General features: G+C 37.8%; 1 protein-coding gene across 3 annotated transcripts; it reads left to right on the top strand.

Annotated features, from left to right (window-relative positions):
* Positions 1–246: 246 nt before the first annotated feature.
* Positions 247–21,193, top strand: LOC145782434 (UPF0598 protein CG30010-like). 3 transcript variants are annotated; one of them, XM_082594220.1, is made up of 3 exons: positions 247–379; positions 487–599; positions 20,836–21,193. In XM_082594220.1, exons 1-3 carry the CDS (start codon positions 371–373, stop codon positions 21,191–21,193), a joined length of 480 nt encoding a protein of 159 aa, XP_082450346.1. In that variant the 5' UTR covers positions 247–370. The 3 variants fall into 3 exon arrangements, with proteins under 3 accessions (XP_082450346.1, XP_082450345.1, XP_082450347.1); XM_082594219.1 differs by having other exon boundaries at positions 264–599; XM_082594221.1 differs by lacking the exons at positions 247–379; positions 487–599 and adding an exon at positions 14,547–14,632.
* The last annotated feature ends 4 nt before the right edge of the window (positions 21,194–21,197 follow it).

Genomic DNA, 21,197 nt, shown 5'->3' on the forward strand with positions numbered 1-21,197 from the left:
AGGCTATTTGTTCGTTTTACGTTTTTTATTTACATGTGCTAATTGCAGATGCTATTACTATAACGAAATCGATTTTTAATAAATTCCACTAAAAGGTTAGATTGGTATGAAAATGCCAGCATTTGTTGAATGCAAAATTGCATTACCACTTGGTTTTAGTGATAAAAGTTCAGAATTTGAGGTTTGGCAACACTATTTGAAAGGAAATCCTCATTCACAAGAATTTTAGTTTTTAGCTAATTTAATCGCTAGTTTGTTTTGACATACCGACCGTGTTTGAGGGTCTCAGATTGAAACATGAAATTGCTATTGCAAACAATTTTATGTAATTCAAAGTTTTATGGCTTCAACGCAAGAAGTTTAGCGGATTATGTTCAAGGTCAGTATTCTAAACGAAACACAAGAGAGTACTTTTACTATGTTGACCATCAGGGGCAACTCTTCATGGATGATGCCAAAGTAAAAAACTTCATTTCATGTTTCCAGGATAAAGAATTTCTTACTTTTTTCTTTAGTCGAGTTCGAATAAATGAAACAGGTTACTACGAAAAAGAATTTCCTTATGTGTCACCTTGCGGACGTGAAAAGAATTATATTAGGTTTGTTGCTTTATCACCTTATTTATAAGGCAGTGGCTATTTGACCGGCTCCGGTCTTTGAATCTGAAACACTATTTGACCGGTCATGACGTCACTACATAAGCACTTTTTCTCTTTCAAAGCAAAAAACGATAAGCGCGTTAAGTTTTAAATTCAACACGTTTTCTTCAACTGAGTCCGTGGCGCATACGTAACGTCTCGGGCTGCCATTTTAGAGGGAATGAGTTTGATACTATCCGGAAGCGTTCTTTTTTTTTTTTTTTTTTTTAACTACAAAAGGATACAAACTGATATGAATGAATCAACAAGTGAATAAAAAAGTTTCAAAACGAATTAAAAAAGTTTTTTCTAGTCTTTATTTTTAACAAATTCCTTTCATTTCTTAGCACAATTTCTCTGAAAAAATCACACCTTCTAATAGGCTGTAAGATTACGTTTCGCTGAAGTCCGAAGTTAAAAATTAAATCCAGTCTCATTGTCGCACAACAATCAGTCAAGTTTCAAATCATCATCTCAACCAACCCTTCAAGACAACTTTCCACTTTCAACAATTTAGTTAAAAAAAAAAAAAGAACGCTTCTGGATAGAACCAAACTCATTCCCTCTAGAATGGCAGCCCGAGACGTTACGTATGCGCCACGGATTCAGTTGAAAAAATCGTGTTGAATTTAAAACTTAACGCGCTTATCGTCTTTTGCTTTGAAAGAGAAAAAGAAAAAAGTGCTTATGTAGTGACGTCATGACCGGTCAAATAGTGTTTCAGATTCAAAGACCGGAGCCGGTCAAATAGCCACTGCCTATTTATAATAGGCCTCCTGTATGTAATACAGACGTAACTGTATGTAATAATAATGACTAATAATCTATAACATTTATATAGTTCCACATCCTCAGTGAAAATTATGCTATTAGATAAATAACACTAAGAGTTTAGATTGTTGTGCAAATGCCAGCATTTGATGAATGCAAAATAGCAGTACCATGCTATTAGAAGTTAGGCTAGTGTCTATGGTAATGCAGAATGCTACGGTGTATATCAGTACTATAAGTTGTGAGTGTGATTCATTCTGAAGCCTATGCTACCAGTTTGGTTTTTAATCTCACAGTAAAGTTAACTTATTGGCAGTGGCTATTTGACCGGCTCCGGTCTTTGAATCTGAAACACTATTTGACCGGTCATGACGTCACTACATAAGCGCTTTTTTCTTTTTCTCTTTCAAAGCAACAGACGAGAAGCGCCGATATAAGTTCTAACTTCAACACGTATTCTTCAACTCAGTCCGTGGCCCGTGCGATATGTCTCCGGCTACCAATCTAGAGGGGATGAGTTCGATACTATCCGGAAGCATTCTTTCTTTTCATTTTTTTTTTATCTTAGTTTTGACCCGAAGCGCATTTTTGTGGTCAATTTTTAATTTGAGTAGCCTACAGCCCATTTTTTATGCCTTTTCAAATGTGAGTAATAATGTTAGAGTTTTTTTAATTTGCTGGAATTTGAGAATTTCTCTTGCTAATTTTCCGATCGTCATAAGTGAACGTGTGTTGCCGAACGACCCTACATTTTTCTCTCAAGTTAGTTATATACAATACTTCTTTAAAAAATGGTTTTACCATTATCATTTCTTATAAAAGAAGTATATATTGGTTAAATTAAATGATACATTGGTGAAATTAAATGATATGCAGTTTGGATTTATGCCAGGAAAAGGTACAGTGGATGCTCTGTTTATATTGAGAAGAATGCAGGAGGAATACCGAGAGAAGCAGAGAAAACTATATATGTGTTTCGTCGACTTAGAAAAGGCATTTGACAGAGTACCAAGGAAAGTGATAGAATGGGCAATGAGGAAAAGAGGTATACCGGAGGTATTAGTGAGAGCTGTGATGTCTATGTATGAGGATGCAAGAACAAAAGTGAGAGTTGGATCAAATTATTCAAACAAGTTTTCTGTGAAGGTTGGTGTACACCAGGGATCAGTTTTGTCACCTCTGATATTTGCTATTGTGGTTGACGTTGTAACTGAAGGAGTGAGGGAGGGCTTATTGAGTGAAATTTTGTATGCAGACGACCTGGTCTTGACAAGTAATAGTATGGAGGGAATGGAGAGAAAGTTTGAGAAATGGAAAGAAGCATTTGAAACCAAGGGTATGAAGGTGAATCTTGAAAAAACAAAAGTAATGGTGAGTGGAGCAGAAGGAACAGTTGTTGAGAGCAAAGTAGATCGCTGTGGAATATGTGGCAAGAGAGTGATGAGAAATTCAATGCAATGCAAGGAATGTGGAAAGTGGGTACATGCAAGATGTGCTAATGTCAAGAGAGCCGCAACAAGATTGGCGAAGTGTTTTGTTTGTGGGAAATGCAGTAAAGGAAGGAATGAAGTGGAAAGCCATGATGATGAGTTCTTCCATGGCATCGAAACAGTGACAGACTTCTGTTATCTGGGTGATCGGATAAATGGAAGTGGTGGATGTGAAGCAGCGGTGACAACAAGGGTAAGATTGGGCTGGGCAAAGTTCAGGGAATGTGGGGAAATGTTGCATGGCAGAAAATTTTCACTAAGGATGAAAGGAAAAGTATATCGGAGCTGTGTGCGGCCTGCAATGCTATATGGTAGCGAGACATGGATATTGAGAGAGAGTGAACTGGCAATCCTGAGAAGAACGGAAAGGTCAATGGTGAGAGCAATGTGTGGGGTGAAAACGAGAAGGGAAAAAAGGACTGAAGAATTGTTGGATATGCTAGAGATGAGAGAGACCATAGACCAACTGGCAAGGGCAAATGGAGTAAGATGGTATGGACATGTGATAAGGAGGGAGGAAGGAAGTTTTCTTAGAAAGGCACTAGATCTAAAGGTGGATGGGAAGAGGAAACGCGGTCGTCCAAGAAGAACGTGGAAACAACAAGTGAAGGATGAGTTTAAAAAAGTCGGACTGAAGGAGGAAGATGCAAGGGACAGGGTGAAATGGAGAAAAGGGATTAAGACAATTGCTGCGCGGAAACAATCGGCCACCCCCACTAGTGGGGAACAAACCGACGATGGATTATGATGATGATATTGTATATAACTAACTTGAGAACTATTAACTAACTTGGACTGTAGGCTACTCAAATTAAAAATTGACCACATAAATGCGCTTCGGGTCAAAATTTAGATAAAAAAAAAATGAAAAAAAGAATGCTTCCGGATAGTATCAAACTCATCCCCTCTAGATTGGCAGCCGGAGACGAACCCTACGCGCCACGGACTGAGTTGAAGAATACGTGTTGAATTTAGAACTTATGTCGGCGCTTCTCGTCTTTTGCTTTGAAAGAGAAAAAGTGCTTATGCAGTGACGTCATGACCGGTCAAATAGTGTTTCAGATTCAAAGACCGGAGCCGGTCAAATAGCCACTGCCTAACTTATTAGGCCTAAATTATTATTAATAAAATTTAAGGCTTGAAAAATCAATAAACAATGATTGCTAAAAACTTATGTGTTTGCTTGGAAACTTTGCTTTATTTTCTCTTCAGGGTAAAAACAAATGAAATCAACTCAGCACCGAAACCTGAATCTCTCAGATTTTAATGAAAATTACATGATTTGAAGCCCTGTAACAAAAAATCATTTTCCCAAAATTTCGTCTTTCTACGTCGAGTACTTTTCGAGATAAAGTGATTTGAAATTTTAGTCATTTTCACCACTTGATGGCGCCATTTTTCACATTTTCACCCATATCTCAGCCAATTTTTATCGTAGACACATGGTTGACAGCTCATTTGAAAGATAATTTTAAGCTCTATCAATCTATTTAAAAATAATGAAACTTTTTTTAATAATGAAAGAGGAATGTTGTGTTCTTGGTTGTAAACTTCCGACAAACATAGCAAAAATATATATTTTCAAAATCAAAATTTTTTTTATTTTTTTTTAAATTTGATTCTTCTTCTACAGCCATGCAAAATATTGTGTTGTGTTTTGACCATTCTGTGTGTTTTTTTAATCAGTTCATTTTCCTTGCTCTAACAATTCACCATAGTTTGCTCTGCATGACATTGTAGCCTATTAGGTTGCATTGTATAGCCTATCTTGTCTGTACTGTAGCTATCTTGAAAGGACACTAGGCAAGGTGCATGCATGGTATGTGGGTTTCAGGTTGTCATATACAATGCAGTGTGCCTTCTAGAATCTTGATCTACTGAAATAATGTTTGCTTTCTACTACAAAACTATCAGTCAGATGTAAAATATATTACCTATTGGCTATTGCATAGTTTGCGCTGGTTAAGCCAGCATTAAATCAATAGCCATGATGTTTGGCAGCACATTAAATACTTCTGTGTTCTTTCCATCATGCAAACAATGCTTCAAAAGTTAATTTGAATCATTTCTTTACAATAGTTAGCTACAAACACCTACTTGCCCACCTAGCTTGCAACCCTGCTCAGTGCTCAACCAAAATGTTTTCTTGGACTAGCCTATGCGATAAATGTAGTCATATCAATGACCTTAAACGTATGATCACGGAAATATTTGAAGAAAACCTGCTCGTTGATTCAATCACATACAAAGCATGGGTGTCTGTTGAAATAAATAAATAAAAACAGCTGAACTGTTGACCGCACACATTTGGAAACCTTAATAGACCCCTAGACAAATTTGTAGAGAGCCTGTTGGAAAAACTATTGATCCTTCAAAGACATGATTTTATAGCTAAGCAACAATCTGCAAGTTTGAATCGAATGAAACAACAAATTGATGGCTCTGTAATAATTTTGGGTGTTTTTGCTGAAAATTAGGCTAGCCTACTCTTTTTTTGTGCAAGATGCTGCTCAAAGTTATCATTGTACATGGACAAATATGCAGGCTACCGTTCACCCATTGTAATTTACCACAATTTCCCTACTGCTGAAGATCCATCTACGGTACTTCTCTGAAACACATTTATTTGGCCCTAATTTCTGATACTCTTCAACACAATGCTGTAACTGTTCACACCTTTCAACGTCATCTATTCAAATATTTGCAATCTTTTAAGTTTCTTGTAAAAAAGGCAATCTATTTTACCATCACATAGAAAAGGCCGCTGTGATGGAGTAGGAGGTACCATAAAACACTTGGCTGCCAAAGCCAGCCTACAAAGAGTGTCTGATGACCACATTCAAACACCAACGCAACTTTTTGTTTGGGCAGAAAAGAGCTTAACAATAAGTGAAATATTTGTATGTTGAGGATGAAGAAATTAAACGATCATCTGGGTGATCGGATAGATGGAAGTGGTGGATGTGAAGCAGCGGTGACAACAAGGGCAAGATTGGGCTGGGCAAAGTTCAGGGAATGTGGGGAAATGTTGTATGGCAGAAAATTTTCACTAAGGATGAAAGGAAAGTATATCGGAGCTGTGTGCGGCCTGCAATGCTATATGGTAGCGAGACATGGGTATTGAGAGAGAGTGAACTGGCAATCCTGAGAAGAACGGAAAGGTCAATGGTGAGAGCAATGTGTGGGGTGAAAACGAGAAGGGAAAAAAGGACTGAAGAATTGTTGGATATGCTAGAGATGAGAGAGACCATAGACCAAATGGCAAGGGCAAATGGAGTAAGATGGTATGGACATGTGATAAGGAGGGAGGAAGGAAGTTTTCTTAGAAAGGCACTAGATCTAAAGGTGGATGGGAAGAGGAAACGCGGTCGTCCAAGAAGAACGTGGAAACAACAAGTGAAGGATGAATTTAAAAAAGTTGTACTGAAGGAGGAAGATGCAAGGGACAGGGTGAAATGGAGAAAAGGGATAAAAACAATTGCTGCGCGGAAACAATCGGCCACCCCCACTAGTGGGGAACAAACCGACGATGGATTATGATGATGATATTGTATATAACTAACTTGAGAACTATTAACTAACTTGGACTGTAGGCTACTCAAATTAAAAATTGACCACATAAATGCGCTTCGGGTCAAAATTTAGATAAAAAAAAAATGAAAAAAAGAATGCTTCCGGATAGTATCAAACTCATCCCCTCTAGATTGGCAGCCGGAGACGAACCCTACGCGCCACGGACTGAGTTGAAGAATACGTGTTGAATTTAGAACTTATGTCGGCGCTTCTCGTCTTTTGCTTTGAAAGAGAAAAAGTGCTTATGCAGTGACGTCATGACCGGTCAAATAGTGTTTCAGATTCAAAGACCGGAGCCGGTCAAATAGCCACTGCCTAACTTATTAGGCCTAAATTATTATTAATAAAATTTAAGGCTTGAAAAATCAATAAACAATGATTGCTAAAAACTTATGTGTTTGCTTGGAAACTTTGCTTTATTTTCTCTTCAGGGTAAAAACAAATGAAATCAACTCAGCACCGAAACCTGAATCTCTCAGATTTTAATGAAAATTACATGATTTGAAGCCCTGTAACAAAAAATCATTTTCCCAAAATTTCGTCTTTCTACGTCGAGTACTTTTCGAGATAAAGTGATTTGAAATTTTAGTCATTTTCACCACTTGATGGCGCCATTTTTCACATTTTCACCCATATCTCAGCCAATTTTTATCGTAGACACATGGTTGACAGCTCATTTGAAAGATAATTTTAAGCTCTATCAATCTATTTAAAAATAATGAAACTTTTTTTAATAATGAAAGAGGAATGTTGTGTTCTTGGTTGTAAACTTCCGACAAACATAGCAAAAATATATATTTTCAAAATCAAAATTTTTTTTATTTTTTTTAAAATTTGATTCTTCTTCTACAGCCATGCAAAATATTGTGTTGTGTTTTGACCATTCTGTGTGTTTTTTTAATCAGTTCATTTTCCTTGCTCTAACAATTCACCATAGTTTGCTCTGCATGACATTGTAGCCTATTAGGTTGCATTGTATAGCCTATCTTGTCTGTACTGTAGCTATCTTGAAAGGACACTAGGCAAGGTGCATGCATGGTATGTGGGTTTCAGGTTGTCATATACAATGCAGTGTGCCTTCTAGAATCTTGATCTACTGAAATAATGTTTGCTTTCTACTACAAAACTATCAGTCAGATGTAAAATATATTACCTATTGGCTATTGCATAGTTTGCGCTGGTTAAGCCAGCATTAAATCAATAGCCATGATGTTTGGCAGCACATTAAATACTTCTGTGTTCTTTCCATCATGCAAACAATGCTTCAAAAGTTAATTTGAATCATTTCTTTACAATAGTTAGCTACAAACACCTACTTGCCCACCTAGCTTGCAACCCTGCTCAGTGCTCAACCAAAATGTTTTCTTGGACTAGCCTATGCGATAAATGTAGTCATATCAATGACCTTAAACGTATGATCACGGAAATATTTGAAGAAAACCTGCTCGTTGATTCAATCACATACAAAGCATGGGTGTCTGTTGAAATAAATAAATAAAAACAGCTGAACTGTTGACCGCACACATTTGGAAACCTTAATAGACCCCTAGACAAATTTGTAGAGAGCCTGTTGGAAAAACTATTGATCCTTCAAAGACATGATTTTATAGCTAAGCAACAATCTGCAAGTTTGAATCGAATGAAACAACAAATTGATGGCTCTGTAATAATTTTGGGTGTTTTTGCTGAAAATTAGGCTAGCCTACTCTTTTTTTGTGCAAGATGCTGCTCAAAGTTATCATTGTACATGGACAAATATGCAGGCTACCGTTCACCCATTGTAATTTACCACAATTTCCCTACTGCTGAAGATCCATCTACGGTACTTCTCTGAAACACATTTATTTGGCCCTAATTTCTGATACTCTTCAACACAATGCTGTAACTGTTCACACCTTTCAACGTCATCTATTCAAATATTTGCAATCTTTTAAGTTTCTTGTAAAAAAGGCAATCTATTTTACCATCACATAGAAAAGGCCGCTGTGATGGAGTAGGAGGTACCATAAAACACTTGGCTGCCAAAGCCAGCCTACAAAGAGTGTCTGATGACCACATTCAAACACCAACGCAACTTTTTGTTTGGGCAGAAAAGAGCTTAACAATAAGTGAAATATTTGTATGTTGAGGATGAAGAAATTAAACGATCATCTGGGTGATCGGATAGATGGAAGTGGTGGATGTGAAGCAGCGGTGACAACAAGGGCAAGATTGGGCTGGGCAAAGTTCAGGGAATGTGGGGAAATGTTGTATGGCAGAAAATTTTCACTAAGGATGAAAGGAAAAGTATATCGGAGCTGTGTGCGGCCTGCAATGCTATATGGTAGCGAGACATGGGTATTGAGAGAGAGTGAACTGGCAATCCTGAGAAGAACGGAAAGGTCAATGGTGAGAGCAATGTGTGGGGTGAAAACGAGAAGGGAAAAAAGGACTGAAGAATTGTTGGATATGCTAGAGATGAGAGAGACCATAGACCAAATGGCAAGGGCAAATGGAGTAAGATGGTATGGACATGTGATAAGGAGGGAGGAAGGAAGTTTTCTTAGAAAGGCACTAGATCTAAAGGTGGATGGGAAGAGGAAACGCGGTCGTCCAAGAAGAACGTGGAAACAACAAGTGAAGGATGAATTTAAAAAAGTTGTACTGAAGGAGGAAGATGCAAGGGACAGGGTGAAATGGAGAAAAGGGATAAAAACAATTGCTGCGCGGAAACAATCGGCCACCCCCACTAGTGGGGAACAAACCGACGATGGATTATGATGATGATGATGCATCGGACCTTGAAGAAAGGTTTTCCTATGCAAACCCGATTCCAGGTGCACAAAAATTACATTTCTTTGAACCACTGACGAAATCTAATGAGAAGCTGATACGGTAGTCAAAGAATATTCATCGTCATCCAATTTTTCCACCGTAACAATCAACAACAAACACAGTTCAAAAATTTTACAATGGGAAGAAATTACCTCATATGTTACATGTGTGTATGAGAAGAATTGGTGGCTAGCATATGTTTAGAAGAAGTTCATGAGTAATGATGAGCTTGAACTAAAATTTCTGTATCCCCATGGTCCTGTATCATCATATTCATTGCCAAGAAAAGATGGTGTTCTGATAGTGCCACGCAATTCTCTACTTTCATCAGTGGATCCTCAAACTACTTCAAGCTCTGAAAGGACATATTCCCTCACCAACAACGAGTTGTTGCATGCCGAACAGATGCTAGTTTTAAAACTTCAATTGCAACTTGAACAGTGAACTAACGTGTCATGCAGTGTTCCCACCAAAGTCAGTTATTTATGTAAAATATGTATTTTAAGCAATATTCTAGGACTACATCTAAATGTTTTTAAGGTTTTGTGCAATTTAGAACTTTCATTTGAAATCAATCATCAAATCAATTCTGGTGATTAGGAGGTGTGTCTACGTCATTTGGTGGGCATAGCCCTATACAGTACCAGTACTTTCTGCTTTGCATGCAAATTAACAGTACGGTCACGATAACAAAGATTCAGTGTTCATACTTTTGGCATACTGGTACTCGATTTTCGTGGTTTAAAATGAAAGTTAATGCATTGCTATGAAATAGCTGCTGCTTGGAATTTGTGCCAGAACTTTCATTTTCGCGATAATGTTATAATTTTGCATGCAAAGTATAGAGCCATGCCCACCCAATGACGTAAGCACACCTCCTAATCACCAAAATTGATTTGATGATTGCTTCCAATCAAATAAAGTTGCATAATTTTCATTGGCATGTTTGTAAAGTGTGGATTTTTTGGTATTTTATCAACTACAGTTAGCTTTGAGTGGATTTCCCCTGTAACAGAAATTAATATTATTAAAACCTTGGAGGGAACACTGATGTAATGTATGTATATTGCATATTTTTGACTTGTTCAAATAAAGTGACCAGCTTTTACTGTCTGTATATTAGGGTGGCCCTTAAAAATCATTTTTCTGAAATTTACTGCTCCAAACCCTTAAAAAGTTTCGTCCTTACAAAAAATGAGGTCTTGCAAAAAATTTTTAAATTTGAAGATAATTTAGAGGGTGCACAAGACCCCTCAAGTTCCGCATCCCTCCAAAAATGCAAAATTTGAATATCTCAAAAACCGCTTGAGTTAGAGATGTGCTTTTGGTGTCTAAAGATGCAGAAGACAAGGTTTTCTATATGCTTTCTGAACATTGAATATGCCTATCTTGAGTAGAAAAGCAGTAATTTTGAAAAAACTACTTTTTAGGGGTTTTGCGTGTAAGATTCATAGTTAAACAATAGTGCAGACCAAAAACCACAATTTTACAATTTACCTTTCTAACCTGTTAAATTGTGATGTTACAAGTAAACAAATAGCACTGTTTAAAGTGGCTAGAAATCCAGCGACCTGGGCATCAGATACACAATGTTCATAACCTTTAACAACCTGTAAGTACTGTTTTCATGTCCCTAAGTCTAGCTGAGTTCCGAGCTAATGTAAAACTTCATAAAAATCATGTAAAACTTAAAGCTGAGTTCCGAGCTAATGTTCCTGCGGTTGTCAACTGGGATGGAAAGCTTCTCAGAGACTTAACAACCAAACAGCATGTCGACCGCTTGCCGATTATTGTAACTGGTAATGGGGTTTCTCAGCTGTTGCAAGTAGCAAAATAGCCAAACGGAACGGGATCAAAACAAGCAAAAGCTGCTGTAGAAGCTTTCAATGAATGGGGCCTAATAGAACAAGTGATTGCATTATCATTTGACACTACTGCTTCCAACACAGGGCGAAAGCTTGGCTCATGTGTCCTCATTGAACAAGAGCTGCAAAAAGATCTATTGTATCTAGCATGCTGCCATCATATTCATGAGCTGCTAGTACAAATAGCTTTTGCCACAATCATGAGAAGAACTGCTTCACCAGATATTCTGGTATTTAAAAGATTTCAAACACGCTGGGAGTTTATAGGCAAGACGAGGTTCACCACAATAGCTGAAAACAAAGAAATAGCTGATGCAGTCATCGATGTGGATCTATAATAGCTTGGGCTGAAAAATCTTTGAAGGAAAGAAAAGATTTACGTGATGATGATGATAACAGAGAATTTATAGAGCTCTCATTAATATTTATGGGAGCTATTCCTCCGAGAGGTGTTCATTTTATAATTCCTGGCCCAATGCATCATGCTAGATGGATGTCGAAGATTTTGTACTCATTAAAAGTTTGGATGTTTTATGACCAGTTCAAACTTGCAGAAAGAGAAAGGAGTGGGCTCTTGCAGATGTGTATTTTTGCTACAAAATTGTACCTTAAGGCATAGATAGAATCTCCTGCTGCAGCCCCGAATAACGATCTAAATCTTTTGAAGTCTTTTAAAACATATTCCAGCATTAACAATGCAGTGTCGAATGCTGTATTATCCACGTTTTCCTCCCACCTGTGGTATCTGTCTGAAGAACTAGCTGCCCTTGCCTTTTTTGATCGTTCTGTATCGGCCCAAACCTAAAGACTCATGGTTAAAGCAATACAAGAGCGGGAAGAAACTGAGGATGCCCCTTAACGACGGACAATCAATTCTGCAATGGCTGATCGACTGGAGTTGTCTGACCAGGTCATTAAGGGGTCATTGTCACTGTTCAAAAAAACTGGACATATCAACTGAGTTTTTGGAACAGGATCCAGAAACCTGGGCAATCTGTGATGGTTACTGTGAGGCATCAAACATAGTAGACACTCTAACTGTCACAGATGACCACGCTGAGCGAGGTGTAGCTTTCATAAAGGAATAATAACCGCATCCTCACTCACAATGAAGAACAGGTTCAGTATCTGATGCAGGTGGTTGCAGACCTTCGGAAACGATTTCCAAATTGCAATAAAGCCACTTTAGCTGACAAGCATGTGTTGGCAAACAATTAACAATGCGGACAGAAAAACTATGTGATTTTCATGCCAAAACAATGAGAAAAGCTAGTTAATTTTGCCGTCAGTGATTGATATTCCGATAAAGCCCAATAATTTGTCATAATGCTAAGCTTATGCCTTGTATCATATAGTTTATTGCGCATTGATTTCCTATTTTTGACTACAAGAAGTGCTTTTGTAGCCTTTTTCAAAAACAAATTACCGAATCTCAGAACTTACATGCATTTTCTCGTAAGGACCACCTTACTCGACCTTGTTATTTGTGTGAGGACCACCCTACTACCCTAAAACACATGTTTGCAATGTTCTATTTGTTTACTTGTAACATCACAATTTAACAGGTTAGAAAGGTAAATTGTAAAATTGTGGTTTTTGGTCTGTACTATTGTTTAACTATGAATCTTACACGCAAAACCCCTAAAAAGTAGTTTTTTCAAAATTACTGCTGTTCTACTCAAGATAGGCATATTCAATGTTCAGAAAGCATATAGAAAACCTTGTCTTCTGCATCTTTAGACACCAAAAGCACATCTCTAGCTCAAGCGGTTTTCGAGATATCCAAATTTTGCATTTTTAGGGGGATGCGGAACTTGAGGGGTCTTGTGCACCCTCTAAATTATCTTCAAATTTAAAACTTTTTTGCAAGACCTCATTTTTTGTAAGGACGAAACTTTTTAAGGGTTTGGAGCAGTAAATTTCAGAAAAATGATTTTTAAGGGCCACCCTACTGTATATTTTATTAGTAGTCTAGTAGTGAGTTATGTCTACTAAAATTATTTATATTTGCTTATAGTTAACTTCTGAAGGTAACGGTCGACAATGTCATTGCTTATTCATGAATTTTTATCATTTTATCTTGGCTATTGGATTTCATCTTTAGAACCTACAAAAAGCTATGTTGTGTAATATTATTTAAAGATTTCCTGACACACGCAATACAAACTGCTACAGCAGCCAACTTCATTCCTCAAGCCGAATTTGTATTTTTCAAAATGTTGCAGCATTGCAAAAATATAGAAATAATTTAAATCATCTGCCTCTGTATAACTCCCGGTCTCTTCTTGCTTAATTATATTGAAGACACACTGTATGAAGAGTTGAAAACCTCCTCTTCATCGAAGCTGTACTTATTTATAATTAAGTTATCTCATCATTTAGCTTGTTACTAATTCCCATGTAAGCAGTCCTGCAGATACGTATAAATACTTTAGTAAGGATAAACAGAAAAAAAAAAATTTGACTAAGGAAAATAAAATTATTAAAAAAACACACAGAATGGTCAAAACACAACACAATATTTTGCATGGCTGTAGAAGAAGAATCAAATTTTTAAAAAAATAAAAAAAATTTTGATTTTGAAAATATATATTTTTGCTATGCTTGTCGGAAGTTTACAACCAAGAACACAACATTCCTCTTTCATTATTAAATAAATTTTCATTATTTTTAGATAGATTGATAGAGCTTAAAATTACCTTACAAATGAGCTATCATTGTATCAACCATACCTCTACAATGAAAATTGGCCGAGATATGGGTGAAAATGTGAAAAATGGCGCCATCAAGTGGTGAAAATGACTAAAATTTCAAATCACTCTATCTCGAAAAGTACTCGACGTAGAAAGACAAAATTTTGGGAAAATGATTTTTTCATACATTTTTACTAATGATGTGATTTTCATCACAATCGGTGTCGTCGAGGTTTTAAAATGCAAAATTTTGTGTTGATTTCATTTGTTTTCACCCTTCAATGAAAATTTTAATAAACTTTTCTGCATGAAGGTAAATACAAAATGAAGCAATAGAGTTGAAAACTATCAGAACATGATTTAAATATGAAGTTATAGTTTTTTTTATTTGTTTATGACTGGCAGTCTTCAGTTGAATTGGCAAAGTTCATCTGTAAGTTAACCTATAGCAGAGGTTCTGAACCTTTTGTTCAAGGACCACTTAAAAAAATTGTGTCTCAGTCACGGAGCACTACTCCCCCCCCCCACGACCCCACCCCTTCCCCTTGTAACGAACAAATGTCACTTATTGCTTGCTAAGTCATGAACAGTAGGTAGTATCAGAAAGAATGCTACATTTAGTGCGAGCCTTGAGCTTGCACATTTGAGCATATCCAAACAAGGTGTAATACTTGAAAGACTCAATCGGATTTCATGTTCGACTTCAAGTTGGAAACGATGGCCTACTTTGTTTTTATTGTTAGCCAGTGCAGAAAATCCACATTCACAAAGATAAGATGTTGCACAAGGTAAAATTATTTTCAAAGCTTTCTGAGACAGTTGTTTGTTTGTCATATCTTTATCCTGCATTGCGGGAAAGCGGACTTGAGCGCTATGCATTGGTGTACGCCTTCCGACGTACACCTGACCTACGCTGCAGCCGACGGCAATGTATGTTTCCGGTTGTCTACTCTACTTTATGACTTAAATTTGGTACTACCCATTACTCGAAATCGATCACTGGGTAGAGGCAATTATCGTAAAGTTTCTTGTCCAGAGAAACAACAGCAAGTGCGGGTGGCTGGAGTCGAACATGCAGGCTCTCGACTGCAAGCCCAACGCGCTAACCACTCGGCCACTGCTGCCGACCCTTCCCCTTGTATGTTGTGAATACTCATGTGAAGCTTGTATCTAAAATATCATCAAGCTCACTCTCGGATGCAACATATTTAAAGTAGTGTCACTGGTCAGTTCAATGAACTGGTTTAATTCCGATGTTGGTAACTTTAATGAATCAATGTGTGCAAGAAACGGACTGGAAACCCACGAAAAACTCTGAACGTTCAAATCACCAAAGTAATTAAATTGATCCTGCAGTGACTGAGTATAGTCAGACATAAAATTCATCAACAGTTGTTTATTGATTTCAGCATTTTCTGGTTTCTCAATGAATTCGTACAATTGATCAAACATGTCAAGTTTACCTACCCTGCAATAATCTTGTCTTCCAAAGATCAAGTTATTTCGTAAAAGCAGACACTTTATCACTGAGGGTAACTAAATTTGTCTGCTTTTCTTGCAGCGATGAATCAAGTTTATTCAGTTGTTAAAAAATGTCAGCCAAGTAAATTAGAACGGCAACCCAAAAGCTATCGTTGAAATGAGCAACAAGCTTGGATTTTTTTCTCCAATAAACTCTCTCACAGCATCACGTAACTCAAACAGTCTGTTAAACACTTTTCCCCTTGATAATCAGCGTACTTGAGAATGCATCAGTAGCTATTCATGATCAAGATCCATATTCGAACATAATGAAGGAAAGAGTCGACAATTTAGTGGATGAGCCTTGATAAAATTAACAACTTTTATGCAAAGGGTTAAAAAACAACGATTTCAGACTTTGCTCGCGAACCACCAGGCAAATGTCCACGGACCACTAGTGGTCCGCGGACCACAGGTTGAAAACCACTGACCTATATATAGAGTGTACCTATTAATGTTAAATCCAGTGATGTACGCGTATACAAAAAAATAATGACGCCGTCAGCGTGCACACAAACGTTCGAAAAACCATACGCCGTATGCGTCAACGTAACTTGTAAAAAAAAGTTGGCGGCGTCAGCGCATACTAGGGTGGCTCTTAAAATTGAGTTTTTGAATTTTGCTTGGGACATCAAGCAAAATTGGATCAAATTATTCAAACGAGTTTTTTGTGAAGGTTGGTGTACACCAAGGATCAGTTTTGTCACCTCTGATATTTTGTATTGTGGTTGACGTTGTAACTGAAGGAGTGAGGGAGGGCTTATTGAGTGAAATTTTGTATGCAGACGACCTGGTCTTGACAAGTAATAGTATGGAGGGACTGGAGAGAAAGTTTGAGAAATGGAAAGAAGCATTTGAAACCAAGGGTATGAAGGTGAATCTTGAAAAAACAAAAGTGATGGTGAGTGGAGCAGAAGGAACAGTTGTTCAGAGCAAAGTAGATCCCTGTGGAATATGTGGCAAGAGAGTGATGAGAAATTCAATGCAATGCAAGGATTGTGGAAAGTGGGTACATGCAAGATGTGCTAATGTCAAGAGAGCCGCAACAAGATTGGCGAAGTGTTTTGTTTGTGGGAAATGCAGTAAAGGAAGGAATGAAGTGGAAAGCCATGATGATGAGTTCTGCCATGGCATCGGAACAGTGACAGACTTCTGTTATCTGGGTGATCGGATAAATGGAAGTGGTGGATGTGAAGCAGCGGTGACAACAAGGGCAAGATTGGGCTGGGCAAAGTTCAGGGAATGTGGGGAAATGTTGTATGGCAGAAAATTTTCACTAAGGATGAAAGGGAAAGTATATCGGAGCTGTGTGCGGCCTGCAATGCTATATGGTAGCGAGACATGGATATTGAGAGAGAGTGAACTGACAATCCTGAGAAGAACGGAAAGGTCAATGGTGAGAGCAATGTGTGGGGTGAAAACGAGAAGGGAAAAAAGGACTGAAGAATTGTTGGATATGCTAGAGATGAGAGAGACCATAGACCAACTGGCAAGGGCAAATGGAGTAAGATGGTATGGACATGTGATAAGGAGGGAGGAAGGAAGTTTTCTTAGAAAGGCACTAGATCTAAAGGTGGATGGGAAGAGGAAACGCGGTCGTCCAAGAAGAACGTGGAAACAACAAGTGAAGGATGAATTTAAAAAAGTCGGACTGAAGGAGGAAGATGCAAGGGACAGAGTGAAATGGAGAAAAGGGATTAAAACAATTGCTGCGCGGAAACAATCGGCCACCCCCACTAGTGGGGAACAAACCGACAATGGATTATGATGATGATGATGCTTGGGACACTCTTTCAAATGGTGAGGTTGTCAGAAAAAATAACTCTTGCAATTTTTTTTTAAATTTGAAGTTGATTTAGAAGTGGCCCTCCCCCCCTAAAGTTCTGTGCCCTCCCTCGAAATACCAAATCTGCGTATCTCGAAAACCGCTTGAGCTAGAGATACAGTTTTTGTGTTAAAAGATGCAGAAAACATGGTTTTCTATCTGCTTTCTAAACATTGAATGCCTCTATCTTGAGTAGAAAAGCAGTTATTTAGAAAAAACGCATTTGACCCAAATCTTGATTTTACAACCTTTTTTGTGACCACGAAACCGTCCACAAAATGTCGTTTTTTTTTGTCTTAAGTTTTGCACTTTAGAGGGAACACTAGTATCGATATTCATTTCAAAATGTAATTCTGGTCAGTACTGGAAGAAGCGATATTATCGACAATATTTTACATATTGCCTTGCGTATCGTGACAGGATGTCTGCGACCTACACCATCGGACAATTTCCCTGTCCTTGCAGGCAACCAACCAGCTGAGTTTCGTCGCAAAGAAGCCATTCTGTCTCTTTCTCGCCGCACTACGAACCCCAACCACTTGCTCCACTCAAGTCTCTACGAGTCTGTGAGCGAGCAATCGAGCATCCTCGGCAACTGAAATCGAGACACCCATTTGTATGTGCCGCACAACTCCTGATGAAAACCGCTGAAGACCAATCCATCAGTGTGGCTACCTGGGAGGACAACAAATGGAGCTCAGAGTGGAAGAAGAACTCCTCAAGACTCTTAAGTTGTATCTCCGACACCAGCCCCCATCCAACCCGAATGCATAATTTGCCAAGGAAGGCCTGGGTGCGGCTCAACCGCCTGCATACTGGGCTAGCCTACTGGAGTCAGACTATTCCACTCCAACATGCACAAATGGGAGATGGCTCCATCCGCAATCTGTGAGTGTGACAAAGAGGAACAAACCACAGACCACACCATCTGTAACTGCGCCAAATGGTGTGCGTGGTCTGCTTGAACTGGATGACGAATCAAAGGATTGCTGTTCGACACCTTCTCAAGCATCTAAGCCGCATCGCCACTGCCCAAGAGTGGTAAAAGACAGAGCCCTTGACCCCTGGAGTAACAAAGAAGGTTTAAACGAAGAAGAATCGACAATATTGTTCTTGTTGGAATTTGGAAACAGTTTCCTGTGTTCAGTAACAACTTGCAAAAGAAACTGAAGTTGGTACTCATCTTCAGTTAAGATTTTGTTAAAATCCTGGATTAGACTTAGAGCAACTCCTCTCTCTGCTCTGTCATTCACTACTGAAAGTCCCTTCACCATGTGTAAAGCTTGAATAAATGCACCATCTTCAGTCCAATGAGCAGGATCCTTTGAAAGTATAATTATTGCTTCATCTTCACCCAACAGCTGAAGAAGTCATTTTGAATTAGAGGTGCAATACTGTTCTAGACCCTTATTGCTAAGAAACGCATCTACTTTGATGCTTGGTGGACGTTCTGCTGTTTCATCTAACATGGTTGCCACCATTAGCTTTTTACTTTCCACAGACAATGGAGAGTCAAACAAGGCTAGTCCAACCATTTCTTCGGACAGATACGGTACCATAAATGCAGACTAAGCTTTTTGCATAAATCGCCTTCGCCATCCAACAAGTGCGATGCATAGCACCTGAAGCTTGAAAGCGGATTCCACGCTCAGGAGTTTCTCCAAGGAATATGATAAAACGAGCATTTTAGCTATGCATGAATGCATAAAAGTTTAGGAATACTTATTTCGTTTATTACTTTACCAGTTTTACAGGTTAGTTTATGAACTTTGTTTATTGAATAGCTTGGGCCACAATACTTGTTTAGCACTGTTTTGTGCTAGAATACCGAAAACAGGTTTTTTCTAAATAACTGCTTTTCTACTCAAGATAGACGCGATCACTGTTCAGAAAGCAGATAGGAAATCATGCTTTCTGCATCTTTTGACACAAAAACCGTATCTCTAGCTCAAGCAGTTTTTGAGATATGCAGATTTGGTATTTTGGAGGAGGGCGCAAAACTTTAGGGGGGGAGGGCCACCTCTAAATCAATTTCAAATTCAAAATTTTTTCATTTTTTGCCAATAAGAGCCACCCTAGCGCATACACTAGCATAAACCCATTTTTTAATATTTTTTTTATTTATTTGTATCAGACAAGGTTGTCCATATTAAAACCAAAACACAAAAAAAAAAGACAAGACATAAGAAGTCACTTGGATGACATGTGCAACATATCATTGTAGTGCTTGAAATAAGTTGTTTTATAGAAAGCGTCTGAGGACAGTAATGTTATGATAAGAGAATTGAGAGATTTGTAACAACGTTGCACAAAGGTTACCGTAGCCATTTTGTTTGCTAGGTGCCAAACATTCGCTTGGTATAAACCACTCGAAACAAACAAGTTTTATTTTGAATTTCCACAAGGAAACACAAGCATCTGAAAGTGTTCATCTGACATTTTGCTGCGTTTTGTTTTCAATATGTCTTTGCCCATTGAAAACATTCTTTAACTGCAAAATTAAAATGCAAACAACAGCTAAGACACTGAAAAGTATACGTTGACGCTATACGCTAAAAATCCACGAAAACTTTATGGCGTAGCCTCAAGTGACAAGTATCCAAAAAAATGTAGCGTATGCGTTAGCGTAAACAAAAAGTCTACGCCGCAAGTATACGACGTAGAATTTGCGGCGTATACGTACATTTCTGGTTAAACCAGTAGGATGCGTGTCTAAGTTCAGTCTACTGCTTATGTGTTTATATTGTACCCCAGCAGCATTCTGTGACCCATGCTAGCTTTTTTTTCATCACATGCGGGACAATGATTCACTGTAGTGAGATTTATAATAATTAATGCATTTTCTAAGTTTCATTTCTAGACACTAAAAATCTTATTATTGGTCACTTTGTTACTCGCAGGTCAGTGATTTGCCATCCCTGTTATATTGTATGTGTAATAATCAGTTGTCGTATTTAGCCTATATGATATAGAGAAATAAAACATAGTAACTTTAGCGGATTTAACATACTTTATTTTACACAAAATATAACATAATTAAAATAAATAAACTCAAACGTTTTCGACACGTACGTGTGTCCTCATCAGGAATTAAATCTGCAATACATAAAATGAAAAATCGTAAGATAAATTTGACTATGCACTGTAACTGTAACGACACTCTGGACTGAAAGCACAAACTGAACAAATGATACGAGAATGATTGCGAGTAAATTATGCGGTGGGAAACAGATCACGTGAGGTGTAGACTATAGGCATTGTGCTTTCAGTCCAGAGTGTCGTTACAGTTACAGTGCATAGTCAAATTTATCTTACGATTTTTCATTTTATGTATAGCAGATTTAATTCCTGATGAGGACACACGTACGTGTCGAAAACGTTTGAGTTTATTTATTTTAATTATGTTATATTTTGTGTAAAATAAAGTATGTTAAATCCGCTAAAGTTACTATGTTTTATTTCTCTATGGTTCAACAAAGCAAACTCTCTTCAAAAGCTATATGATATACTCGGCTACACCTTTGTATAACTGTGCTGACCGTGTCTGTTTTGAAAGTACTGAGAGCAATGCAATTTTGCAATAGATACAGCGCTATATAAAAACACATTAAATGATATGATTTAATTGTAAGAAATGTGTTTCAGATGTGATGATTTACCCATTGTCTTCACTCATCTAGTCACCAAAAAGGTTGAACAAGCTGACACTTATCATTTATCATATGGCAACACTGGTGATAAGTTAACAGTTCCTTTTGAACCAGAGAAACTTTGTATGCTTCCTGAAAGTGCAAGAGTTTACCATCCAGCAAGTGAAAAAGTCGGTGGGATAGGACTTGTGAAATCAAAACTTGCAATAGATTTAAGTCAGTATTTTTCGTATGAACAAACTGGAGATCAGGGGTTTGCATCTTCACCAACAACATTTACTTGGAAAGGAGTCACATACAAATTAACTAACGAACTATTAGGGAAAACTACCCAACATAAGTCTGATTTTTAGTACT

This window comes from Aplidium turbinatum, chromosome 13, assembly GCF_918807975.1.
Source record: "Aplidium turbinatum chromosome 13, kaAplTurb1.1, whole genome shotgun sequence".
Classification (NCBI taxonomy): Eukaryota; Metazoa; Chordata; class Ascidiacea; order Aplousobranchia; family Polyclinidae; genus Aplidium; species Aplidium turbinatum.

What these genes read in the sequence shown, in the direction of transcription:
- LOC145782434 (XM_082594219.1), top strand. Translation starts at nt 298, where the DNA reads ATGAAATTGCTATTGCAAACAATTTTATGTAATTCAAAGTTTTATGGC. An exon ending in CGTGAAAAGAATTATATTAG is followed by an intron (nt 600 to 20,835) that starts GTTTGTTGCTTT and finishes AATGTGTTTCAG; the next exon opens with ATGTGATGATTTACCCATTG.